This window comes from Aethalodelphis obliquidens, unplaced genomic scaffold (assembly GCF_003676395.1).
Source record: "Aethalodelphis obliquidens isolate GAN/ISIS:26980383/991018 unplaced genomic scaffold, ASM367639v1 scaffold9, whole genome shotgun sequence".
In the NCBI taxonomy this organism is placed as follows: domain Eukaryota; kingdom Metazoa; phylum Chordata; class Mammalia; order Artiodactyla; family Delphinidae; genus Aethalodelphis; species Aethalodelphis obliquidens.
This window is the reverse complement of record NW_020837953.1, coordinates 17,698,249-17,725,542: the sequence shown is the minus strand read 5'-3', so window position 1 is coordinate 17,725,542 and position 27,294 is coordinate 17,698,249. Positions and strand designations below refer to the sequence as shown.

Genomic DNA, 27,294 nt, shown 5'->3' with positions numbered 1-27,294 from the left:
GGCCCGTGAGGAAGACAGGTGTGCATTTGTATCTCGCCTGTGGAGGCAGGAGCTCTAGCTGGTGCTGGAAGGGGGCCCAAGGCTGGAAAAGCACCCAAGGCTCCCCTGGGTGTCCCTGAGGCTGATGCTACTGTCCCTCCTGAAATAACCTTCCTTGCTTCTCTCCAGAATGTTGCAACAACCAAAAGTTGCTTCTAGAATATGAGAAGTACCAGGAGTTGCAGCTCAAGTCCCAGAGGATGCAGGAAGAGTATGAGAAACAGCTTCGGGATAACGATGAGACCAAGAGCCAGGCCCTGGAGGAGCTGACTGAGTTTTACGAGGCCAAACTGCAGGAGAAAATCACCCTCCTGGAAGAGGTACTCGCAGGAAGCGGAGCTGTGCCTCCCTGTCACGGTGCCATCCTGCAGGCCTGGCCTGGGAACAGCCCAGAGAGCTGTGGGAAGCCTCGCTTGACCTCCATTTCCTTCCCCACCTTCCTTTCCGAGTGTGTTTCGTTTGGTCTTGTTTTGTGCTGTTTATATGTTTGTTTCCCTGGCGGCCAAGGGACTCCCTGAGCTGGGAGGTGCTCAGCTTTTGAAACTAAAATTCCTTGGATAGACTAAGTTCATAACTATTGTTCTCTCCTAACTGTACCTTCGAGCCTTAAGCACTGGGGAGAGCTTTCTAGAAGAAGCCTCTAGAACTGGAGAGGAACAGGGACCTGAACCATGGGAAAGGTGGTTGCCTGAAACCCCTTCGTAACTTCTTATGTCTTGCAAGACATTGTAAGCCAGTGAAATCATTCCTGCGCTGACTCAACAAACACAGACTGTGTCTTATTGGTTTACCAGCCTGAGTGCTGGGTGGTGAAGCGAAGTGAAACATGGGGCCAGGTTCTCAGTGGGTGAGAAAGGCGGTCACACAGGCTGATATTCATCAGGGTGTAGACGGGACAGTGGGGAACGCAGACACAGCACCCACCCTGGCCTGCAAGGTCTGGAAAGGCTGGCAGGAGCTACCGAGATCCAGGAGGCTTGGAAGCTGGAATTAACCAGGAGACTGGGAAATGCAGGAGGTTAAGAACATACAGGCAGGGCAAAGTCATAGACTATTCAAGCAGTTGGGTTGCCAAAATGTCTCGTTTCCCAAGATGAAGGGAAAAATGAGAGAGGCCAGATGGTGTCCTTTTTGGCACGAAATTCTGGCAGACGTTGTTGCTGACAGTGAGAGGGCAGGAGAGTCACGAAAGTATGGAGTGATTTTTGAAGGGAATGAGGAAGGGAGTGACTAAGAAGGGGGCGGGCAGGTCTGTAGCTGAAGGCACAGCTGAGGTCTGAGAGGCGAATTCTGGCGGCGTTCACCCAGCAGGCAGTGCGCTATTCCACAGCAGGGCTCAGCAAATAGGTGTGTGAGAGAGGAAGGCCTGGAGCCGCCCTGAGCCAGAGCTGGGGCTTCTCTGGGTGGTGAAAATAAAGGTTGGCTGGTGACCTGCCACGGGGTCCAGGCCAGAGAGGGTCAGCAAGGCACCAAGAGTCAGTGGAGGAACCACGACCAGGCGAGGGGACGTGATGAGGTTGAGAGCTGGGATGGTGCACCTGGGACCCAACAGAGAAGTCACCTGTGCTCGGAGAGCAGGGCCTGTATTTTAAGACTTCAGAGGCGGCACCATTCCAGGGGTTGGACCTGAGAGTGGGTGCGGGAAGATAAGGGGCAAAGCACCAGGAGACGTTCTAGGATCCTCTGTAACCAGCCTGGTGATGGCAGGGAAGACGGTGAGTTGACATCCAGAAGTCTTCGGTGAACAGGGAGCGTGACCAGGCAGCGGGGGATATATAGGTGATGAGAAGTAGAGGGTGGAGGTCCCGCAGACCTGGCAGAGGCTGAGCTCTGATAGCAGAGGGGGAGCTAAGAGATTCCACCCGCACCTGAGCCCGGCCTGCTTCCAGTTCCACGGCGTGAGGAATGTCCCTTCGCTGCCCTGCCCACCTCCCCAGCCCCATTTCCAGCTGCCCCTGTCCAGTGATGTGGAGCCTCTGGGAGTTTCCTGCACAACCTCTGAGCCCCTGCTCAGGATGATGCTTCTTCATCTAGGCACTTGTTTGCCCCCTCAGGGACTCAGGACAAGAGCTAACTCCTTGACGATTCCTCCCTAACCCTTCCCTCCCACAGGGCTAAGCATCCCTCCTCTGCGTTCTCAGGACCCCCGGGCCCCTTTCGCCCATGTGGCTTACACAGCAACATCGTGGTTTGCTGGGCTCTGATTTTAGGGTGAATGGATCGATCCTCCCAGAGGGGAGAGAGGCCAGCCTTCCTCCCACAGTGATGACAAGGCTTTTCTTCTTTTGAGTCAGTAAGATTTCAACTCAGAACCTTCCTGGGGAGATTCCTCCCGAGTGCCATCTTACTACCGGCTGGGCTGCTTCTACTTTTTAGCAACATCTCCCAGACCAAGAGCAGGGGCTTGCGGGCCCCTCTAGGCTGCAGTCGGAGCCGCCCTGGCCAGGCTTCTGTCCAGCAAGGGTCTGGTGACGTGATGGGCAAAGAGAAGCCTTTCTCAGGAGGCCACTGAGCCCAGTTTTAAAACCACCTTGTCTCACTCAACCTCCAAAACACTCAGTCCAGGGATGGTACGTGCAGCCTGGGAGAATACCAGGGTCAGTGTGAGAAGAAAGACATTGACTCTACCGTGATCGAAATGTCCACCCCTGGGCAGCAGTGAGCAAGGAGGAGCCCTGCCCCAGTCACTCCCCAAACTCCACCAGGCAGAGCTCGTTTTCCCAGCATCTGGGCTCTAGGCTTTTCCTCATTCAGCACCGACATGTACCAGATATGTGCTGGGTGTTCACTGCAGTGGGTGGAGATGTGGCCCTGCCGTCAAGGAGCCTCTGTGTCAAACAGGCATTTACAATATAATGTAAAGTGATGGGGGACGTACAGTATTCACACGGGAAATGATAGCTGAACCGAGAGCCGGAGGAAGAATAGGAGAGAGCCACGGGAAGACGCTGGAGTCAGAGGGACAGCGGGTATCAAGGCTCAGCAGCTGAGGACCATGCACACTGCGGGAACTGAAGTTAGTTCACACTGGAGAGAGCCTGGGGTGGGAGTGATGGCTGAGGCCAGGGAGATGCACTGGAACTGCCTCCTGAGAGCCTGTGGACCCATTTCAAGAGTCTGGACTCTACCATGAGGACAAGGGTGAGCCAGAGAAGGCTTGCAAGTGGGGGTTGGCATGACCAGGTGTGTGGTTTAGAAAGCTCCCCTCGACTAGAGAATGAGATCCGACTGGAGGGAAGCATGACCAGAGGCAGGAGGCTGGCTAGGAGGCTGACAACAGTCCAGGCAAGAGATGACAGGGGCCTGGGCAGTGGCAGAGGCATAAAGTGGATGGATTCAAGAGGTGAAAAGGACGGGATTGGTTGGATTAAGGAGGGGGAGGGTGGAATTAAAGCTTCACTCATTCATTCAGATATTTATTGAGTACCTACTGTGTGTCAGTGTGCGTTGTACACTGGGAACTCCTGGTGGGCGTGATAGACTGGGTTTTTGCCCTCCAGGAGCTTCCATCTAATGGGAGAGACAATCAAGTAATTCCACAAATAAATATAAAGTTACAAGCGTCACAAGTTTAGTGAGGGAAAGATAGAAGGGGGCTGGTGTCAGTGTGAAGAAGACCAGAGGTGGAACAGGGTTGGGGGATGTTGGTGGGACAGTGGTTGAAGTGATAGAGCCCAAGGCCTGATCTGGTAGGGAAAGGGGGACAAACAGAAGGACAGAAAGAAAGTGGAAGGGTCCAGGGACCCATGGCCTTGGTTTCCACTACCGTACTAACACTCGGTCTCCCATCCCCATGATAGGCCTTGTATGTTCACCTCGTCCCAGGCCCTCTGAGCACAAGGGTGCCGCGTGTCCCCTCTTCCCTGGGCACACACTCTCCCTCTCTCCGAGCCAGGCACAGGAAGATGTCAGGCAGCAGCTGCGCGAGTTTGAAGAGACCAAGAAGCAGATTGAAGAAGATGAAGACCGTGAGATCCAAGATATCAAAACCAAGTATGAGAAGAAGCTTCGGGATGAAAAGGAATCAAACCTGCGGCTCAAAGGAGAAACGGGCATCATGAGGAAGAAGGTACCAGGCTGTTCCCGAGAGGCCTGGGGGCAGACCAGGGCCTCACTACAGAGAAAGCATGGGGTGGGTAGACGGACACGGAGCTGGCTGATGGCGGCTCTGCCCCGGGATGACCTGGCAAGATCCCATGTGAATGTCCTCATCTCCAGCAAGCGGGTTAGGAAAACAGCACTGGCTGGTGTGAGGGTTCCCCCTGCCCAGACAGGCAGACAGATCCTTACCACATCGTCTGACGGGGTAACCATCGGGGCTCCCCCTCCTCTTTCCTGTTTGCAGGGACGGTGAGGTTCACCATGACACTGGTGGACGCCCTGGGCTTTCATTTATTGGCAAGTGGGATTTAGAGTTTTCAGAGCTAAATATTTAAAGTGGACATGCGGTCTTTGGAGGTGAGATAGATAAAGTTTTCACCTGGAGGTGTCCTCAGGCTCTCAGTGCAGGGGTTCAGGGGTGCTCCTGTTCAGACTCTGTGGGCGGGAGAAAGATTGGGAGTATAGGATGCTTAGGTTATAAGGCAGGGGAGATGTTTGTAGTCACTGATGGCTGAGTGAGGAGGCATTCAATTCATAGATCCTTATAGAATTGCCAGTTGCCCCAAAACGTTTAGCCTGAGAGAAGCCAAGTTCAAAGCAAGCTCATGTTCTTTCCTATTAGAAATCACACTACTAGTCAATCCAGGGGACAATCACATCTTCCCTTCTTGGACATGACTAAGATGGCTCATCAGTTAGGGCCCAACCTCTGCAACCTCGTTGGGGCATGGATCCCAGCCTTTCAGGGTCAGTGTGGTCATGGAAGACTCTGGATCTGCTGGGGGAACTGGTCTCTCTGGAGCCTCTTAAGGCAGACAGCCCTTCTTCACATAAGGGGATGGGACTGGATCTTGTCGGACAGAATTGTCCCCTGGGAAATTCCTGACTGTCCCAAATTCTGCTGGGGAGCTCTTAAAGTCTACAGGCAGTCAGGAGGAATGGAGATGAGTTCACAGGCTCTGGTGGTCTCTGTCATTGCTGTTTGTTCCTCTAGTTCAGCAACCTGCAGAAAGAGATTGAAGAGCGAACCAACGACACTGAGATTCTGAAGGGAGAGCAGGTGAAGCTGCAAGGAGTCATCAAGTCCCTGGAGAAGGACATCCTGGGTCTCAAGCAGGAGATCCAGGAAAGAGACGAGACGATTCAGGATAAGGTAAAGGTACATCCTGTGTCCCGCCTCAACTCCCGCCTAGACGGACCCAGGCAATGAGGACACAGCTCAAGAGACAGGGTCCCTGCCTTCCTGGAACCCATTTATTGAACTTGATGGGGGTGGGGTGAAGTACCTACTGTGTGCTTGGCACTGGGCTAACCGCTGTAAACACATACCATTCAATTCCCCCAACAACCCCAGGGACCATGAGCCACCCAGTTGTATAGCTCAGGAAACTGGTTCCGAGGGGTAAGTATCTTGCCCAGGCTCGTACAATTCATAGGTGACGGACTTGGGGTAACAACCTGAGTGCCGACTGCCAGGCCCCTGCTCGCCACTGCGCCAGGCATCCCAGGGTGACCATCCCATGGACTCACTCACCCCATCGCCCATGTGATCCCCCTGGTCAGAGAGGAACTCCCGCGTGGTTGGCCCTGTAACCACTGGATACCCCAGAAAGTGGTATCATTTTTCTGGATGGCTTTCTCACAAAACACTAAAAGAAACACATCACATTTTGTGAGGCACACCACCTCCGTATCCAAAATCTCATAGCCTCCTCCTGAGCAAATCCAGGCTCCGCACCCTCCTCTCCAGCCTCTCTGCCATTGCTCCCTTAGTTGGACACAACTGCTGGGTGGTTGAGAACGCAGGTTTCAGCCTAGTGAGCTAGGTTCCAGGGCAGCCTCTGCAATTGGCCACAGGACCTCAGGCAACTAATCCAAGCCTTGTTTCCCCACCTGTGGATGCGGCCCTCAGGGGCTCTGATAAGGATGAAATGAGACAGTGCGCACATATCATTTCTGCAAGTGAACGTTTGCATTTGTATCTGGGCATTTTTTAGGGAGGAGTCAAAGCTCTCCACAGATTCTCAAAGGGTTTTTTTTTTTAATTTAAATTTTATTGGAGTAGAGTTAGTTTACAAAGTTGTATTAGTTTCGGGTGTACAGCAAAGTGAATCGCTTATACATATACCTACATCCACTCTTTTTTAGATTCTTTTCCCATATAGGTCACTACAGAGTATTGAGTGGAGTTCCCTGTGCTATACAGTAGGTCCTTATTAGTTATCTATTTTATATATAGTAGTGTGTTTATGTCAACCCCAATCTCCCAATTTACTGCTCCCCCCAACTCAAAGTGGGTTTTTGACAAGAAAGAGGTTAAGACCTCTAGAAAATTGCACCAGCCTCCTAACGGGTCTAACGGCCTTCCTTCCCACTTCCCATCCGGGCTCCCTGCCACCACACTCTGTAATTATCGTCACTCTTCCACTTAAAATTCTTTCACACGTCCCAACTGCCTGTGGCAAGGGGCAGCAAAGTTTTTTTTTTCTCTAAAGGGCAAGGGAGTAAATATTTTCAAGCAGTGTGGTCTCTGCCACAGTTGCTCAGTTCTGCCGCAGTAGCATAAAATCAGCCATAGACAAGACATCGATGAATGGGCTTGGCTACATTCCCATCAAACTTTATGAAAACAGGGGCTTCCCTAGTGGCGCAGTGGTTAAGAATCTGCCTGCCAATGCAGGGGGCACGGATTCAAGGCCTGGGCTGGGAAGATCCCACATGCCGTGGAGCAACTAAGCCCCTGCGCCACAACTACTGAGCCTGCGCTCTAGAGCCCATGAGCCACAACTACTGAGCCCGCGTGCCACAACTACTGAAGCCCGCGCACCTAGAGCCTGTGCTCCGCAACAAGAGAAGCCACTGCAATGAGAAGCCCCCGCACTGCAACGAAGAGTAGCCCCTGCTCGCTGCAACTAGAGAACAGCCTGCGTGCAGCAACAAAGACCCAACCTAGCGAAAATAAATACTTTTTTTTTAAGTATAAAAAAAAAACTTTATGAGAACAGGCGGCAGGTCAGATTTGGCCCAAGTGCTATAGCTTACCAACTCCTGGCCTCCGGGATAAATTCTCAACTCTTTAACCCAACATGGAAGACCCTTGCCTCTCTCCCCTCCTCCCCTCCAGGCTCACCTCTCACTGTCCCCATGAACCACCACCCTGACTCACACAAGTTGTTCTCAGCACCCTCAATACACACCACGCCTTCCATGTGCCTCCCTCTTCCACAATACCTGTCACAGTGTAGGTTTACATTTGTTGACACATCTGCTTTCCCAGCTAGTGTGTTTCTCTGTAAGGGTAGGGACTGTGGCGTATTTCTATGTGGAATCTCCGACCTTGGCAAAAGATCTTTGTGCAGTAAATGTGTGGTAATGGATAGACCTACATTCCAACTACAATTGCCTTGCAACAAATTACCCCAAAACGTAGTGGTGAAAAACAACTGTTTTATTATGCTTGCAGATTTTGTGGGTCTGGAATTTGGACAGGGTACAACGGGATGGCTTGTCTGTGTCCCCAGTGTCTGGGTCCTAGTGGGGCCTCAGTTGGGTGACTCCCACAGCAGGGGGCTGGAAGACCAGCCTCCAAGGTGGCTTCTTCATCCCCATGTCCAGCCCCTTGACCAGCATGGCTGGGAGGCTGAGCTTAGCTGGGACTGTTGACAGAGCACCAAACATGCTCTCCAGCCTGGAGGTCTCAGTGTAGGAGGACTTTTCACATAGCAGATGGCCTCCCAGAGCACGTGTTCCAAGAGAACCAGGTGGAATCTGCTCGGCCTTTTCCAAGCTAGCCTGGGAAGCTATGCAGCATCACTTGAGTTTCATTCGTTGGATACAAGCAACCCATAAGTCCAGCCAGATGCAAGGGGAGGGAATTAGACACCACCTCCTGATGGAGAAGCATAAGAAGCACGCTCTTCTCTTGTAGAAGAGCATGTACGACAGGAGATGCTGCCCAGGTGAACTTTGGAAAACACAGTTGACCAAAACCTATGTCTGAATGGGTGAGTGAATGAATGTAGTCCTGGCACGGAAGCCAAGAAGTCAATGGTTCCCTCTGGTGGGGGATCCGGCCTTTGTGTCCCCAGCAAGGGGAGCAGTCTGTGGCCTCCTCAATCAGGAGGTCCCAGGATTTGTGCACTTTGCCTAAAGGGATTCCGTACCAGGACCTCCTGGCAGCTCTCTCAACTTCTCTCTCCTCTCACGCTCAGGAGAAGCGAATCTATGACCTGAAACAGAAAAATCAAGAACTAGAGAAATTCAAGTTTGTGCTTGACTACAAAATAAAGGAGCTGAAGAAGCAAATAGAACCTCGAGAGCACGAGATCAAGGTGATGAAGGAGCAGATTCAAAAGGTGAGAAGCCATCTGGACCCCCTGGCCTCCTTCCCAACCATTCCTGGCTGACCAGGAGGGAATGAAAGAAAGCTCTCCTGGGACTTCCCTGGCGGTCCAGTGGTTAAGACTCCCATGCTTCCACTGCAGGGGCTGTGGGTTTGATCCTTGGTCAGGGAACTGAGATCCCGTATGCCGTTCAGCACAGCAAAAAAAAAATTTTTTTTAAAGAAAAGAAAAAAGAAAGGAAGCTCTCCTCACAGCCCCTCCCTGCTCCCAAGGTGTGGGCAGCATCCACTCCGCAGAAGAAGCCACGGGAAGGCCCAACGGGGGTTCGGTGGTGCAAAAGCAAAGTGCTTTGGGATTTGGCTTCCCCCGGGGCCTTGGGGTGGGCTTTGGACCTATTTGGACCACGGTTGCTGGGCCTTCAGCCACCAGGGGGCGATGTGTACTCAGCCACCAGCCTGTCCACCAGAAAGTACACCCCTCCGGATTCAACGCTTTTTTCTCAGGCTAAACATGCCGGTGGGGGCCCTATGCAAGGCCATGGTGTTTGGACTTCATCTGATAAGGAGTGTAGGACGTCATCAAAGGCTCTTGAGCAGGAGAGTGGCATAATTAAGAGTGTGTTCTGGGAAGCAAACAGGATGGACGCAGAGAGGAGAGAGATCAGAAGCAAGGGACGAGGTCTTCTGAGAGCCCAGTGGGGTACAAGTGTTCCCCTTCGGCCCCTCTGCCCAGTACGCAGGGCATTTCCTTATGATGTGTTTACCTGTCAGCCTCCCCACACTGGGCAGTGAGCAGCTGACAGTGGGGTCCACGGTTCATCTAAACGAGCGTGGTCCTGACCTCCCCCTCGTCCAGTTTCCCCGTTTCTCAACCAGTGCCACCACGATCCACCCAGGTGCTTAACGTAGAAGTGTGGAAGCCATCTCGGTTCTTCCCTTCTCTTAATTCCTATATCCAAGTCACCGATGCCTATCTGATCCATTTCCAAACGATATCTCAGATCCAACCCTCCTTGCCCTCCGCTGCCATCACTCCAGTCCAAGCCTACATCATCTCTCTTCTGGTCCTGACTCCAGCCTCCAGTCTGGTCTCCACATAGAGACCACAGCAAACCCCCAGTGGTATCTCCTCCCACCTAGAATGAAGCCCAGACTCCTTACAGAGGCCCTGCGTGATCCCACCTCAACCAGCCTCTCTAGCCATATCTCCAGGCTCCTTCCCCGGCTCCAGCCTGCAGGCTTTCTGACAGTTCCAAGGACAAGCACCTTTGCAGCCAGAAGGCTCTCAGATCTTCACACGACTGGCTTCTTTGTGTCTTTCACGTCTCAGCTCATGTGTCACCTCTCCAAGGAGGTCTTCCCTGCCACCCTATCCAAAACAGCCTCCTACTCCCCCTCCATCTTCTCTAACTGTGCAGAGCAAAGCTAAAAGGGTAGCAGGGTGTACCGACGGCCCAACTAGAACTGGCTCCACAAGGGCTATCGTGGAGAAAAGCAAAGCCTTTTCTCCAGGAGGCCCAGAAAAGAGGCCACGTGGTGGGATCAGTCCAGGGCTGGGACATCCAGAGAGGATATGTCCTGTGACGATGACTTTCTCCCTGGCCTCTGGGATAAGGAAGGATGTTCCCAGCTGACCACAGAGCTGCCTCCTCTGGCCCTCCTGCCATTCTTGAGTGACCTCAGGGCCCAAGAATGGCAGCCTGAGAAGATGAGAAAGAGCAGGGGCCCTACCTGCCTGGAAAGCGGATGCACCGCAGGCCCCTGGCAGTCACGGCCCCACTTCTCCCACCTCATCTGACATATTTGTCAACTGCACTTAAGGTTGGGTTGGTTGCCTTCCACTGCAACACACCTGAGAGATTATTCACTTTCCCTTCAGTAACTGGACCAACCACAGCTTTGATCCTCAGCAGGGAATATGCCACCCCCTTGGGAAAGAGTCAAACAGGACCCCTCCTGCCCCACCCCAGGTGCCAGTTGCTGCCAGGGCTGATGTCTGGGCCCAGTTCCTTCCCCAGGGGCCTGTGACCTGGTGGCTTCCCTCTGTGGGTCAGACACATTAGGCCCGCCTGCTGTGGACCTCCTGTGAAGTTCCTTTCCCTGCAAGCAGGAAGCTGCAAGCCCTTGGCTCCTTTGTAGGACTGAGACATCCGTGCCTGAAAACAGAAAACTTCCCTGACTCAAGTGCCTCCCCTCACAGACACTCTTCCAGCTTCTCTTTGATGAAACGTGACTATCTCCTTCTTAGGGCAGGAGTTTCCAGAACCTCATCATTTTACTTCACACTCTTTTATTTCTTCATCTAGTGCAGGTTTTCTCCGCCTCGGCACTACTGGCGCTTTGCTGTGGATAATTCCTGCTGTCGGGGGGCCAGTCCTGTACATTGTGGGATGTTTAGCAGCACCCCTGGTCCCTACCCACTAGAGGTAGAGACAGTCCTCCCCCTCCCCCAGATATGACAACCCAAAATGTCTCTAGATGTTGCCACATGTCCCCTGGTGGGGTGGGGGTCAAGATGCCTCTCCCCAGCCCCCGCTCCCCACTAAGAATCTCTGAATGTGATGAGTACCACCTGGACGAGTAGGTGGAATTTCCACTCCAGGAAAGGGATGCTTGTTCCCATTCACTGGCTAGTCTCCTGGCTGACCAGCCAACTACTCAAAGTTGACATATTTCTATGTCAATCTTTCTATGAAATAGATTCTTTTGACTCTCGGCGTGGTTTGACGCTTTGCTCATATCACTTCCTTTCTAACCTAATCCGGTCATTGCTGACTTTAAGATTGTAGAGAAAGAGGCACAGCCAGCTGCAGGCACCCAGGCCTTGGAGAAGCCCCTTTCTCTCTTGCAGCGGCCGTTTCCTTGGTCTGGGGCACCAGCCTCTCACCTGGGCCACAGCGGCAGCCTCCTGACCAGGCTACCTGGCTCCAGTCTTACTCTCTCCGGTACAGCCTCTGCATCAGGCCTCCTAAGGTGCAAATCAGATCATGCCACTCCTTGGGTAAGACCTGTCAGTGGCTCCCTGAACTTTCAGGATAAGGGCCAAGCTTCTGACCTATTTAAACTTCTGGGCAGGGTAAAGTCCGAGCTTCACACCATTCGAGCCTCAGCCCCAGGCTCCTGCATGACCCAGCTCAGCTGACCTCTCTAGCTCCTCTCCCACTTCCTCACACGCACCCCTCCAAGGTCCAGGGGTGGCTGGACCACTTGCAGCCTGCAGAGATGTGCCAGGCTGCCCATGCCTCTGGTCCTTTCTGTGCATGGCTGTTCTCTCTGCCTGAGATTCTCCTTCCCAACTTGTCCTTAAACCCTATGCCTCCTACAAAATCCGACGGAGCGTCCCTTCCCTAGGTGCCACCCCTCAGCTGCACTGTGCACACACAGGGCCCTTTCCGCCCTGACTGCTGATGGTGTTGATCCTACTGCACGTGAACTTCTCATTTACTTCCCTCTAATCCCTCTAGACCCGGGGCTTCTTGAAGAAAACTGCCTCTCAGTCAGGTCTGTATCCCTATGCCTGTGACAGCCTGCCAGTCCTTTCTAAGGGATACATTCTTTCGTTAGCTATGTAAACATCCACACTTGCTCTGTGTCCTCTACCAGGCGGCTCCACATAGCTCTGCCAACATTGCATGTTTATCTTATCATTCTTCCAGAGGCAGGTTGTTTCAGGCTCTCCTCCCTTCCCTCAGTCTTGCTTCTCGTGGCCTTCTATACCTGCGATGCATTCATTTATTCATATGTTATTCATATGAATATTTATTGAGAGCCGCTTTTATGCCAGGCGTTGGGTCAAAGGGCTACTCTGTTCGTGCAAAATGCTTCCTGTAATTAGGCTAACATTCTTCCAAACGCTGCCCCTTCCTGTCCAGGATGCGGCTCCCTAGGACCTCCTGGTACCCGAGAAGCTGGCCGGGAGCCTTGAAATCTGGCCGAAGGGCCTGCGTTAAGCTAGAGGGGCTACTCCATCCAGCCAGGAAAAAACCCCGTGAACTCCCCATCCCCCTCAAAATAGTCAGCAAACCACTCTAGCCACCAGATCCACCAGATCTGGCGTGTCAGTCAGACTGCGCTCCTTTGCTTTTGGCAGGAGTTAAATCAAAGACGAGCTCACCTACAGCTGATCTCATTCTAATCAGAAGCTCTGATTGTTACTCACCTGTCCTTGGTTGATACCCATGTAACAATGAATAAAGAGTCAGAAGCTCATGGGTAGCTTCTTTTCTTTTTTCTTTTGAAGATGAGGCCCTCTGAAGTTGTCTTTTTCAGACCTTTTCAACAGAATGATGAGGCAAAGTTTCCTTCTCAGCCTCCTCTTTTCTGTTTTATGCCTGAGACTGGGGACACCTACATGCTGGTCCCTCAAAACTTTCTGCTTGAGGGTCGGCCCTGATGATTTGTGGCCCCAGAGGGTCAAGATTCACTCACACAACTTCACAAAGTAGGACGAGGAAGCTGCTTCTCTGCAGAACCTTGCCTCAGGTTCCAGGTTCCAGTCAATTTATAAGGAATTCAAGAAAAGAAGGAAGGAACAGGGAAACTAAGGGCAAAAAATTCATAGCCGGGCTATAGAAACACATGATCTGGGTTAACATTATCAGCCAAGGGGTGGGGAGCTTTGGGGACGGCGAGGCGTAAGAAGAAAAGTTCCTTCCAGTGTGGGAACTAGAAGGTAAGTGCCCTGGTAGCAGGGGAAGCATTCCCACTGAAAGACTTCAGTTCTCAAATATAATTTTCTTTCTCTGACTTTCTTCATTGAGGTACCACTGGTTTATGATGTTATGTAGGTTTCATGTGTGCAGCATTATATTTCTTTTGTTGTTGTTGTTCTTCTTTTATTTATTTATTTATTTACTACTTTATTGGAGTATAATTGCTTTACAATGGTGTGTTAGTTTCTGCTTCATAACAAAGTGAATCAGTTATACATATGTTCCCATATCTCTTCCCTCTTGCGTCTCCCTCCCTCCCACCCAACAGCATTATACTTCTTCTTCCATATGTACTACAGCGTGTACGGTTTCCATCCGTCGCCGTACAGTTGCTCCCCTTTACCCATGTTGCCCTTGCCCTGCCCTTTTCCCTCTGGTAGCCACTACTCTGTTCTCTGTGTCTATGTGCTTGGTTTGTTTGGTTTGTTCATTTATTTTGTTTGTTTTTTGTTGTTTTTCTAATTGAAGTACAGTTAATTTACAATGTTGTGTTAGTTTCAAGTGTACAGCAAAGTGATTCAGTTATACATATAACTTTCAGGTTATTTTCCATTATAGGTTATTATAAGATATTGAATATAGTTCCCTGTGCTATCCTTATTTACCTGTCTTATATATAGTAGTGTGTAGATGTTAATCCCAAACTCCTAATTTATCTCCCCCCACTCCACCCCCTCTATCCCCTTTGGTAACCATAAGTTTGTTTTCTATGTCTCTGTGTCTTATTTCTGTTTTGTAAATAAGTTCATTTGTATCATTTTTTTTAGATTCCACATATAAGCAATATCATGATATTTGTCTTTATCTGACTTACTTCACTTAATATGATAATCTCTAGGTCCATCCATGTTGCTGCAAATGGCATTATTTCATTCTTTTTTATGGCTGAGTAATATTCCTTTGTATATATGTACCACATCTTTATCCATCATCTGTCGATGGACATTTAAGTTCCTTCCATGTCTTTTATATCCCAAAGGTGAATGAAATCATACAGTATTTGTGTTTCTCTGTTGGGCTTATTTCACTTAGCATAATACCCTAAAGGGACCCATCCATATTGTTGCAAATGGCAAGATTTCATTCTTTTTTATGGCTGAATAGTATTCCATTTGTGTGTGTGTGTGTGTGTGTGTGTGTGTGTGTGTGTGTGTACCAAAGTTTCTTTATCCATTCCTCCACTGATGGGCACTTAGGTTGCTTCCGTATCTTGGCTATTGTAAATAATGTTGCGATAAACATAGGGGTGCATATATCTTTTCAAATTAGTGTTTTTGCATTCTTTGGATAAATACCCAGAAGTGGGATAGCTGGATCCTCTGTTATACAGCTATTCTTAATTTTTTGAGGACTCTCCGTATTGTTCTCCATAGTGGCTGCACCAATTTACATTCCAACCAACAGTGCACAAGAATTTCCTTTTCTCCACATCTTCTCTAACCCTTATTATTTCTTGCCTTTTTGATAATAGCCATTCTAACAGGCAGGAGGTGATATCTCACTGTGGTTTTGATGTCCCTTTCCCTAATAATTAGTGATGTTGAACATTTTTCATGTGCCCATTGGCCATCTGCATGTCTTCCTTGTCTTACTTTCTTATTCTTGACTCTTTTTCCCCTGTTGTCTGTAGATGGAAACTGAACTGGAGCGTTTCCATAAGCAGAACACACAGCTGGAGCTGAACATCACAGAATTGTGGCAGAAATTAAGAGCTACTGATCAGGAGATGCACAGAGAGAGACAAAAGGTGTGAGGATTTTCAGAGTCCGGCAGCTCTTGGATTCAGGAGCTGGCGCCTGTCTGCAACGGGCAGCTGGCTTTCAAGAGACAGAGCCAGCCCGTAGCTAAGATACACCCATTTTAACCCGCATTCTTTACTTGTTCACAGCCCTGCCCTATTTCAGGCTCATGTAAATTTACGTAACTGAATCCATCTGAGACTATAAAATGACTTTGAGTATAGTGATCAAGGAGGTGGGAAGCCAGTGTTATAGGAATGCTCACAACATTGGCTTGTGTGGCCTGGGAAGGAACCTGTTCAGAGAGATCATCTGTAGTCGGTGGTTAAAGGCTTGGCTGCCAAAACAATACTGAGCTAAGAGGACCTCAGAAATCGCCTATTCTGGTCTCTCTATGTAATAAACAAGGAAAGCAAGGTCAGAGAGATTAGGAAGTTAGAAACCTCACCCAGCACCCACAGCTAGTGAGCACATACAGAGCCAGGGCTGGGAACCCAGTCTTCTGGTCCTGGGCCAGGACTTGGCTGCACCCTCACCCCCTGGCACAGAGCACCTCGTAATGTCGGTAGAATCAGATTGAATTTTTCCACCCCTCACATTAAGGATTGACTCTGTACTGGGTAATACTAGAAGCTGCAGAGCTCTCAACGTGAACGGATACAGATCCTGCCCTTCACAAACTGAAGAGGTTGCCAGGTGATCTGTGGCATGTGCATAGTAATTAGCAGCCAGCCAAGGCTGAACATTATGGAACGTGAATAAAGAGCTGTGAGAGTGAAGAAAAAGGAGAGTCTCTCTAGGTCAGGGGTAGGGGAAGATGGGTATCTGAGAAAGCATGATGGAAGAGGGAGGACGTAGCCCAAGTTTGCAGATGAACCAGTCTGCTCAATTTTGTCATTATCTTCCCTACCCACTCACAGCAGCCCTCAGGAGGGAGAAACGCTGGGTGAGCTAACAAAGGGGCAGGGAAGCCCTGGCGCAGGGGTCTGCAAGGGAGAATCGATGCTCTGCATCTTGGCTCCGAAAGGAGTAGGTGACCACTTGCACCTCTTTTAGCCTTTTAAGGCCTGTGGTCCTGGAAGGAATCTAGAGCCAATAAAGGAATCAGTGTGTGCTGCCTCCTAAAAATGCAACTGTTCAGGCCAGGGACACAGGAGTTTTAGGGCCTCTCCCTCTGGGCGAGGTGCCCATCTAGGCCTCTGGGCCCTGTGTGGCCCCTGGTGGTCAACGGTGAAGTCCTAGATGAGGTGTCTCTTGTCCCTTTAAGCAGTCACAAGGCTGCAGCCCCTGACCCTGGAGAGTCCCTATGGGGCTAGAAGTAAATGCCTCTGCTTGCAGGAGCGGAACTTGGAGGCGCTGGTCAAACAGTTTAAGACGGACCTTCACAACTGTGTGGCGTACATCCAAGAACCCCGGCAGCTGAAGGAGAAGTTCCGCGCTCTCTTTGAGAAGTACGTGCAGCGGGCAGACATGGTGAGCTCTGCCTCCCTTTCAGCCCTTCCCTGCCCTCCAGGCTCTCCCCTCCCTCACGGTGAGCTCCTCCTGCCCCATCAGGTGGAGATCACAGGGCTGAACTCGGACCTGCAGCAGGAGTACAGCCGTCAGCGGGAGCACCTGGAGAGGAGCCTGGCCACCCTCAAGAAGAAGGTGGTCAAGGAGAGTGAGCTGCACCGCGCGGATTACGTCCGCATCATGCAGGTACCTGCAGGCACCCCTCAGCTCCCTCGAGCCTGGGCCGTCAGAGACAAGAGAGCCTGTTAAGGGCCCCTCCAAGACCACTGTCCTCAGGGTTCCCCAAATGTCCAAGGGACCCACTAGCTTCCTCCAAAGCTCCTTCTTTGACCTGTCTCCTCTGACCCCCCCCAGAGCTCATCCTGGCGGTGACCATGGCCCAGAGCCCCGCCAAGGAGGTTTTCTAGGCACTTCCATGCCCACTCCTGCCCCTCCAAGATTCGTTCATTTCTGCCCCATCTCACTTCACCAGCCACCTGTTTCTTTTTTCTACTCCCATCTTTATCCAAAGCACTCCTGCATCCTGCCTCACTCCTCTCCTTGGGCCAGGACTTGGCTACACCCTCACCCCCTGGCACAGAGCACCTCATAACGTTGGTAGAATCAGATGGAATTTTTCCACCCCTCTGGACTTTGGCCATGTGACTTTAGCTCTCCCAGTTACTCTCTTCCTTCTCCTCTTTTCTGTTTCCAGCTCTTGTTTCACCTTACTTTGTTTTGCTGCTTTTTATTCTGCTACCTGTTATCACATGGTCCCTGCTGGCCAAGTTCTCTCCTGGGAACATGCCCATCTCCTCCCACCTCCTCCGGCTTTTCTGGTGCCTCAGGTCCCTACTCTTATCTCTCGGGTCCAGAGCCAACCACACCCACCCTAAGTGTTGGCCTCCCCTCGCTTTAATGAGCTCTCCACGCCCACCTCCCCGGACTCTTCCTAGGGCTGTTCAGAGAGCCTAACCCCATTACTGCCACCTCCACTTACACACGCTATCGGACTGCCATGCAGGATTCTGCTGCCAATTTCTCTTCGGGTATTGGTCTCACCTGAGGCAGTTAATGTGAATTAATATCAAAAGAGAACAGTCAGAGAAGAGAGAGGCCTGTGGGGTGTTTGGGGACCCAGAAATCCCCCGACGTAACTTGCGGGGGGGGGGGTCCTGAACTTCTCCAGGAGCTGCCTTCCTATCTGTGAGAGAGGAAGAAAACACCAACCTCAGCCAGTTACTGCAAGGATTGAGTGAGCTAACTAACGTCAAGCATTGGCCACTGGCCCTGTACAGAAAAGGTGCTCCAAAAATGCTATTTTCCTTCCCTTCTTCCGAGCAAAAGACTTACTCAAGAACCAAGGCAGGTCTTCCCTGGTGGCGCAGTGGTTGAGAGTCTGCCTGCCAATGCAGGGGACACGGGTTCGAGCCCGGGTCTGGGAAGATCCCACGTGCCGCGGAGCGGCTGAGTCCGTGAGCCATGGCCGCTGAGCCTGTGCGTCTGGAGCTTGTGCTCCACAACAAGAGAGGCCACGACAGTGAGAGGCCCGCGCACCGCGATGAAGAGTGGCCCCCGCTCGCCATAACTAGAGAAAACCCTCGCACAGAAACGAAGACCCAATGCAGCCAAAAATAAATAAATAAAATTAAAAAAAAAAAAAAAAGAACCAAGGCAAAATCTAGTAGGAGAGCCTGAAAGGCCATCACAGCACAGACTGGGAGTGCCCATGGGCTTGAGGCACAGAAGACGGGACAGTACAGCTGATCCCAGGCCCCCCAGCTGGTGGCCCGGGGTGCCCATTGCTTTGGTATGCATTTGTAAGGAGCTGCATCTGCAGGTACCGAGGCCCTGACACTTAAGTCTCAAAAGGCGGAGGAAGGCTGGGGCAGACATGGCATCTGAGAGAAACTTGTTAGAAAACACAGAAAATGAGGTCACTGTCTCATTTGTATGTTCAGATAGGAGCACGGGGCCTCCTCATTCATTCTCCAGCATGACCGCCGATACTAAAAGAAGAGTTGCAATGGAATACAAACATCTAGGACACGTACTTTATTCATTCAGGACACGTATTTTGCGGGCTTCTTTCATGCCAAGCTGCGAGCTGGCCGTGGAGGATTCCCAGATTAATGTGATGGCTTGCCTACTCTCAGCGAGCTCACCTAGGGAACTTGAGCCAGACACAGATAAGCACTGCTCCGTGCAGCGCATCCAGGGTGGTAAGCTCACCGGAGAGGGGGGCTTCAGCTAGGGGGCATGGCACTTGAGCTGGGCCTTGAAGGGTGAGTAGAGGGGGTCAGGGAGCAATGGGGGAAGAGCCTTCCAGGCCGAGGACACAACCTGAGAACAGTCAGAGAAGAGAGAGGCCTGTGGGGTGTTTGGGGACCCAGAAATCCCCCGACGTAACTTTATTGCAGAGCATGGGGGCAAGGAGGAAGGGCCCTTTGGAACGGTAGGTAGCTTAGGGTCACGTTGAAAGGGCTTTCCGTGTCACACAAGAAGCATGAAGTTTATTTTATAAGCTGGTGCCCCCTAAGGTTTCTTATGTAGGTAGGGTATGTAGGTAGGTATGTTATCTGTTCCGGAAAGGTTACTTCAGTAGGTATGTAGGTAGGTAGGTATGTTATCTTATGTAGGTAGGTATGTTATCTGTTCCGGAAAGGTTACTTCAGTGGGCAAGGGGGAAAGACCAGTGGGGAAAGGCAAGTGGCAGGAAAACCCTTTCGAAGATGACTCCCATGTTAAAGGGAGATGACAGGCCTTGGGAGGGGAAAGTTGTGATGTCAGAAGATGTTTCAGAGTAGAGGTGATGAATAGAAGTGGGTGGTTAGATGTGAGAGGAAGGCTGAAAGAGGAGTGGAGAAATGGTTCATTTGTGCAGTTAGGCAGATGGCGATCCCACCAACTGTGGACTCCAGAAAGACGCCACTGAGTGGGGCTCCCAAGTTATCGGAATAAATCCGTTGCCTGCTTTTTCCACACTAACCAGACCCTGCTGTATTCTTCAAGGTGTCAACTCAAGGTAGGCCAGCAGGGGGTGCTCTAGGCATTTCCTTTCTGCACCCTTCTCCCGCGGAGTCTGAAGTTCTGTCAGCGGGTTCCCGTGTGAGGCTCTCTGGCATTGCCCCTCAGCCAAAGGCAGTGCTGGACAGCTTGGCGTAGCCTCTTTGTTCAGAAGCCTTTCTATATAAACAGACCTTAGCATCCCCGAGCCAGCCTCTCTCACATGCCCCAAGTCCTGGCGCTCGATGGACCCAGGTCAGATCTTCCCTGCAGAGGAGCTGGCTGGGGGTCTGGAGGATCAGAGGGGCCTTTGTAGACCGTTCTGACCAAGGCGGGATCAAGAACAGAAAAGCTCAGCAAACCTGCTGCGTTCACGTTTTGACTTCACAAAACTACCCAAGGCGCTTACAGTCGACCTCAGTGTGGTCTCTGGACTCCTCAGAGCACGGACCACCCCGGAAAGCCCTCTTAAGGTACATTTCAGGGGCTCCCTCGGCCTCCATACCATGTGAGGTGTTGACGGAGGTGACGTACAGCAGAGGTGAGAGTGGCGTCTGGGAGGCAGCAGTCACAGGCATCAAGGCGGACGCCACCAGGTTCGAATCCCAGCTCTGCCACCCATGCACAGCCTCGGCTTCCTCACAGGCAGCTGCATCCCATAACACCTTCCTGCTGAGGTGGTTGTAGGGATTAAACGAGGTTGTGTATGCAGAGTGTCTGACACAGTGCAGGAATCCAGTCCACCCTTGGAGTTGTTATCTTGTTCTTATCCTCGTCATCAAGCATTTGGCGGCTCAGGCCCTGCTTGCTCCCTCTTGGCTCGGGCCTGAAACACTCTTCCCTGCACCGCCCCTCCCCCAGGCTCCACAGGGAGGCTTCCTCACGTGACCGCCCTGCGGGGCATCTCTCTGCACTGGATCCAAGCTGGCCGCCCACGTCTGGCACAATAAGCACCTAACAGGCTTTCTGTTTTATGAATGAACCAACGGAGCAGAGGAATCGGGCTGCATTGAGTCCTGGGCCTCAATCACACTCTAGTGAGGCCTGAGTCGTGTTCTGGAGACCTGTCTTAGGTGACCAGCCTCGTGAAGGTGTCCAGGGCTGGCAGTGGCGTCAGAAACATGCATATCAAAAGGTACCAGGAGCCTGAAGTCCCAGTCACGGCGACAGGGCTGTCAGGGTGGAGAGAATGGCGGGGGCTCCACGTGGGGCCATTACTGTAGTAGAGGTGAAAGATGCTGAGAGCTGGTTATGAATGAACATGAGATTCAGTTCAGACACAAAGTCGACAGGATTGAGTGACAAAATGAATGGAGGTTGACCGGGAAGAAGTTTCTGGAGAGAACTGGGGAAATGGCACTTTCAGTCTCTAATCTTTATTCTGATTACGATTATTTTATTGAATGAAGCAGGGGAAGTGAAGCTAAGCGATGCCAGCTAAGAGGAGGAGTGGAGAGAGCCCCTGAGTGGGCTGGTGTGCCCATGAGTTCCCTGTGGCTCTCCTAAGACTCCCTTCTGTCTGGTCTCCCCTGCTCAACATTTACCCCCTGGTTTGTAATTTGCTGGTTTACAGGATTCAATCTTATTCAACTTGGTATCCACTGTGCTAGTTATTCATTTGCTTATCCCTTCCACAAATATTTATTGAGCACCTCTTACAGGCCAGGCAGAGTCCAAGGTCTTAGAATCCAATAAATACGCACTTAAGTGATTATGTCATGATATAAAGTCAGCATGGAGAAATTCCAGGGGGAGGAAACAGAGCATCTGGAAAGAAAATGTGGGCTATGCCTCACCAAGGCCTGGGCTGGTTAAAAGGGTAAAAAATCAGAAGGAGAAAACCTGCTGACTTTATAGAAAAACAGGCACAAAGCCGAGCCTGCGGATGAGGGACTGGTAATAATTGGGCATTTCATCCAATGAGGGACTGGTAATAATTGGGCATTTCATCCAATGAGGGACTGGTAATAATTGGGCATTTCATCCGGAGAACATTTTTTTTTAATGAGGAAGAGTGAAATTAAGTGAAATACTGAAAATCTGAAGGTAGATCTGATCTGCCTAATTAAAAAGGCTCTGGAGGGAAGGATTATCGGGGTGTCTGCAGTTCACATTCCCGTGACAGAGAAGGCTTGTCCTGCTCGCTGACAGCAGTGCTTGGGATCACCCTGTCCTCTGGGCTCAGACTCCACACTCACCACTCCAGAGCCAGTGTCCCAAGGGGAAGCACAGTTTGTTTCCGGCACAGGTTCGTCTTATGTAGATTTGGTCAGTGTTTGCCTTTGTTGGTACTCAGACCCTCGAGGGCCTTGCTACTACCCACAGCAGCATCTCCTGGGACCTGGTTAGAAATGCAGAATCTCAGGAGCAGCTCCAGGCCCGCTGAGTCAGAAGCCACATTTAAACAGGATCCTCAGGCGATTCCTGCACAGTCCTATGAGAGGTGCTGTGGCGGACGTGCTGAGTACTGAGGCCGTGGGCTCCACGAGCAGAGCGGTCCATGGTGAGAGGGACGTCTCCCTTGGGGCTCCTGTGCTGAGTGTGCAAAGGAAGGCAAGGCAAGAGAGAAGAGACTGCTTGGTCCCAGAGCGCAGAGCCCCTCCACCTGGCCTGCAGCGGGCTCTGCCCTGCATGCCTCTCTACTCCTCTCACCTCATATTCCCGTGACACAGAACTGCTGCAGGTCATGCCACACACCTGCCGTGTCATTCTGTGCCTTTCTCCTGCCATTCCAGTTATCTGGGACCCCCTTTACCCTCTCCTTGCTAACTCTGTCAAGCCTCAGCCCAGGGGTCAGTGCCTAGGAATCCACCCTGGTCATTCGGGCAGAGCTAAGTGCCTTTCCTCTGTGTCCCACTCCTCCATCCCAGCAAGGTGGCCACCTCACTAAAGTGTGCCCAGACCCCTCATTAAACCCTAAACTCCTCAAGGACAGAGGCCAAGTCTTACTTTCTCTATATATACACCTCAGGATCAGCACAGTGCCTGGCACATAATAAGTACTCAATAAATATTGGATGGATGAATATTTATCAAACACTAACGAGAGAAGTGAACTTCCAGTGGATGTAGCAAATGTTAATTATCCATTTACTTTTCTTTATTCCTCAGTAAACTGTATGCTGCTGAGAGCAGAAACCATGTCTTATTTCTGTCTGCATCCGGGGGATGCAGCAGATACCACATAAATGTAGGTTCAACATACGAATGGAAAAAAAACAAAGTGTAGCACAGTACTTAAGAGCTCAGAGCTCTGGAGCCAGACTGGGTCAGAATCCTGGCTCTGCCACTTGCTATCTATGTAATTTGGGTAAGTTACATCACCTGTCTGTGCCTCAGTTTTCTCTACTTTAAAACTGTGGTTGTAATGGAATCTATGCATAGGGTTATTATGAAACTTCAATGCATTAAGTTCATGAAAAGTGCTTAGAAAAGCATTGTTGTTGCTACGGATGGGGAGAGCCTGGTTGGATGGGAATGGCGCACACTGCCTGTAGCTAACTTTGCCAGAGTCCACCTGAAGGTAAGTCAGCTGGTACCTCAAGAGGCTGATCCATGAGCCAGGATAAAGACTCATGCCACAGTAGAGGCACCAGAGACGCAATCTGGGTCCAGGACCAACCCTGACTCTTCCCCACACCCTTAGCCCCAGAGGCCAGAGCAGGTCCTGTGCCCACTGACCACTTATCCATCTACACTCACTCTCTCCTCCTTCTTCTCTATAGGAAAATGTCTCCCTGATCAAGGAGATTAATGAGCTCCGCAGAGAGCTGAAGTTCACCCGCTCCCAAGTCTATGACCTTGAAGCAGCCCTGAAACTGACCAAGAAAATTCAACCACAAGACGTTCCAGAGACAGGTAATGTCACCAGTGGTCAAGAAAGATGGGCACTGGGATCGAGGGACCAATGGCAGCCGCGAGCAGGTCTCCTTGTGGCTTTCAAAGCTGCCTCTCCTGAGTTTCCTCCTGTATCAGCACACATCCAGCCCATGGCCTCCTGGGCACCTCTGCATGCCACGCGCCTGCTCTTCAAAGGATTTGTGAGGACCCTACCACATTCAAACACTCGCAAATCCAGAATTCTTGGGGTTAGCAAAGGTTTCAGAATTCAGAATCTTTCAGATCATAGGAAGAACATACTATATATACTGTCTGGGGCAGTGCCCTGAAATCAAACACATTAGTATTTCTGTAGTGAAACATATGAATATTCGCACTAAACTTCATGAATTTAAAAATGCTTTCCATTTTTAAAGCTTTTTGCATTTTACAATTGTGGATCAAGGATTGTGGACCTGTACGATGAAAATAAAGGCAAAAGTAAGGACCAGAAACAATTTAAAGGGAGAGGGAAAGAATTACATTAAAACTATTAAATGAGTTAGTTATTGCAGTTATAAAATTCCTCTGAATTTCTGATAGCCAAGACAAAAAGGGAAAAAATATGATGGTTTACATAGCTCTCATATGGGGAAAGGAAGTTTTTTTCTGGAGGAACAAACCTTTCCCTGGTACTAAGTTCTGTGAGAAACTAAATACATGGAGCCTTATAAAAGGGATATTGGGAGCTTCCCTGGTGGCGCAGTGGTTGGGAGTCCGCCTGCCCCTGCAGGGGACGCGGGTTCGTGCCCCGGTCCGGGAGGATCCCACATGCCGCGGAGCGGCTGGGCCCGTGAGCCATGGCTGCTGGGCCTGCGCGTCCAGAGCCTGTGCTCCGCCATGGGAGAGGCCACAACAGTGAGAGGCCCGCATACCGCAAAAAAAAAAAGAAAGAAAAGAAAAAGAAAAAAGGGATATTGAACAACGTAATTGACAGTCTTTAATGGTAGGTTTTCAGACAATAAAAAAATATTCTTCAGGTGTCCATTTCTTATCTGGACAGTCAATAAAAAACAAGAGTATAAGGTATTACTGTGGAAAATTAAGCCAACATAGTTCAAGTATATTGTTTTCTGGTGGTTTACCTTCAGGAATAAAGCTTAGAAACCCTAATGAACTGAAACATTCCACAGCTGTGGACTGGGTCGTTCAAATATCACCACCTCAGGTACTGTGGTTATGCAAGGTATTATCATTGGCGGAGGGTAGCTGAAGGATACACAGGAACTCTCTGCACTATTTTCATAACTGTTTGTGAGTCTTGAACTGTTACAAATTTTATATATATATATATATATATATATATATATATATATATATATATATATAATTGTTGTCTCATACGCCATTGTCGTTAGAGTTGAAGTTGAGAGGGTAAACTCTGTGAGTAGTACCTGAAGAACAATATTAACTCTGAAGAACTGACATAAGAGCACAGCATGTGTTAAAAAGACTGAGAACTTGGGGGCTTCCCTGGTGGCCCAGTGGTTAGGACTCTGCGCTTTCACTGCCGAGGGCCAGGGTTCAATCCCTGGTTGGGGACCTAAGATCCCACAAGATGCGTGGCACAGCCAAATAAATTAATTAATTTAATTTAATTAATCAATCTGTTAAAAAAAAAAGACAGAACTTGACTTCTTGGAGGTGAAACCATCTTCAGTTGGAGGTGAAGCATAGATGTGTCTGTGAACAATCACAAAACTTCTCTTTTAGAAAATTATTTCAAATATGCCCCAGCGGCCTAGCAAATAACCAGTGGAGACCTCCTCAGGATGCTGTATGATACAGCCAGGTTCTTCTTATTACTGTTGGAAACTATCAGGCATAGACAAAAATTGAGAGAAATTCTAATGAATCCCCATGAATTCATTCCCTGACTTGAACAACGGTCGCTCTTGTTTCATCGCTATCGCCACACCCCCCCAATTATTCCCTCCCACACCCATAGTAGATTATTCTGAAGCAAACCAAATATCATGCCACTTGTGTCATAGAGCTTTACTCAAGGGAGGTTTCATCAGTAGTGGCTGAAGACAGGTATTACCAATTGTCTGCCTTGATCATGAAGAACCTAAGTCTGGCTTAGGACCAGCAAATGGAAAGACATCTTTTGTTCATGGACTGGAAGATTTATTAAAATGTCAATACTATCTAAAGTGATCTACACATTCAATGTAATCCCTATCAAAATCCCAATGACATTTTTTTGCAGAAATAGAACATCCATTCTAAAATTCATTGGGAGTTTCAAGGTACCCCAAATAGCCAAAACTCTTGAAAAAGAACAAAGTTGAAGGCCTCACACTTCCTATTTCAAAATTTACAGCAAAGCTATAGTAATCAAAACAGTATGGTACTGGCATAAATATAGACATATAGACCAATGGAATAGAATACAGAGCCCAGAAATAAACACTCACATATATGGTCAAATGATTTTCAATGTGGGTGTCAAGACTATTCAATGAGGAAAGGACAATCTTTTCAACAAATGGTGCTGGGAAAACTGGATACCCAAATGCAAAGGAATGAAGTTGGACCCTTACCTTACATCACATACAAAATTTAACTCAAAATGGACCAAAGACTTAAACATAAGAGCTAAAACTATAAAACTCATAGAAGAAGATATAGGGGGAAACTTCATTATATTAGATTTTGCAATGATTTCTTAGATAGGACATCAAAAGTACAGACAACAAAAAGAAAGTAGATAAATTGGACTACATCCAAATTTAAAGCTTTTGTGCATCAAAGAACACTATCGAAAAGTGTGAAAAGGCAACCCATGGTATGGGAGAAGATATTTGAAAATCACATATCTGATAAAGGGTTGACATCCAGAATATATAAGGAACTCTTACAACTTAACTACAACAACAACAACAAAAATTTTTTTAATAAGCAAAGGACTTGAATAGACATTTCTCCAAAGAAAATATACAGATGCCTATAATAAGTATATGAAAAAAGCATAAGGCAGGGACGTAAACAGAAACTAGGCAGAGGCGAGTGACGCAGGCCCAAGAAGGTGGATGGGCTGGTAGGTGGATGGGCTGGTAGGCTTTTGTGTGCTATACCTTCCCAGGGGTGCTACTTTTCCCAGGGCTCCATGGCTAGGCCACAGCTTGACTGAGGAGATGGTTACCAGGGACAACCAGTAGCAGAAGGTGGATGAAGGGTCAAGACCTAGAAAAGAGAAGAAATCAAGAGCCTAGAAAGATCAAGAGTCTAGAAATTGCAGTAAAGGAGAAGAGGCAAGGAGCAAAGGCAGACAGAGAAGGATCCAGACTTCTCCTGGGAAGGATGGGATAAGTTGAGTACTCTGAATGCTGGCCCCATCAGGTCAATTAGAGGCCAAGGCAAGCTGGCCACTGGCCACTGCTGACCACTTCCTCTTTAAAATACTCTCTTCCTTGGCCACCATCGTCTGTTCTTTTCTAGTTTTTCCTCCAGGGAAGGGGTTGGCAGCAGATAAGAAAGAGAACCCTCTTCCACTGAGAGAAGATTGACTGTGGTGAGGGAGTTGGGGACACCGTTCCTCAGTGAAGACGGTGGCAATGTCATCCATTAAGGGAAGAGGAGAGGATGGATTTGGCAATAACTTCTTGGATATGATATCAAAAGCACAGGCAACAAAAGAAAATATATAATAAATTAGACTGTCAAAATTTAAAACTTCTGTGCATCAAAGAACACAATCAACAGAGTGAAAAGACAACCTAGGGAATGAGAGAAATCATACAGCTAATAAGGGGTCAATGTCCAGAATATATAAAGAACTCCTACAACTCCAAAACAAACAAACAAACAAACGTGATTTAAAAATGGGCAAAGGACTATAGACACTTCTCCAAGAAGATACACAGATGGCCAAGAAGCACATGAAAAATGCTCAGTATTACTAACAATTAGGGAAATGAAATCAAAGCCACAATGAGATACTGTGTCACACTCATTAGGATGGCTACTGTCAAAATAAACC

The 27,294-nt window shown here is 49.5% G+C and overlaps 1 protein-coding gene across 1 annotated transcript in view; it reads left to right on the top strand.

Moving 5' to 3' along the window:
• Nucleotides 1-27,294, top strand: part of CFAP57 (cilia and flagella associated protein 57) — a 75,761-nt gene that overhangs the window by 46,172 nt on the left and 2,295 nt on the right. Inside the window, 11 exon segments of the mRNA XM_027110752.1 lie at nucleotides 169-359; nucleotides 3,935-4,108; nucleotides 5,135-5,293; nucleotides 8,352-8,541; nucleotides 11,334-11,427; nucleotides 12,864-12,924; nucleotides 12,926-12,964; nucleotides 14,825-14,941; nucleotides 16,272-16,406; nucleotides 16,488-16,631; nucleotides 23,156-23,288. Coding sequence (XP_026966553.1) covers nucleotides 169-359; nucleotides 3,935-4,108; nucleotides 5,135-5,293; nucleotides 8,352-8,541; nucleotides 11,334-11,427; nucleotides 12,864-12,924; nucleotides 12,926-12,964; nucleotides 14,825-14,941; nucleotides 16,272-16,406; nucleotides 16,488-16,631; nucleotides 23,156-23,288 — 1,437 coding nt within the window.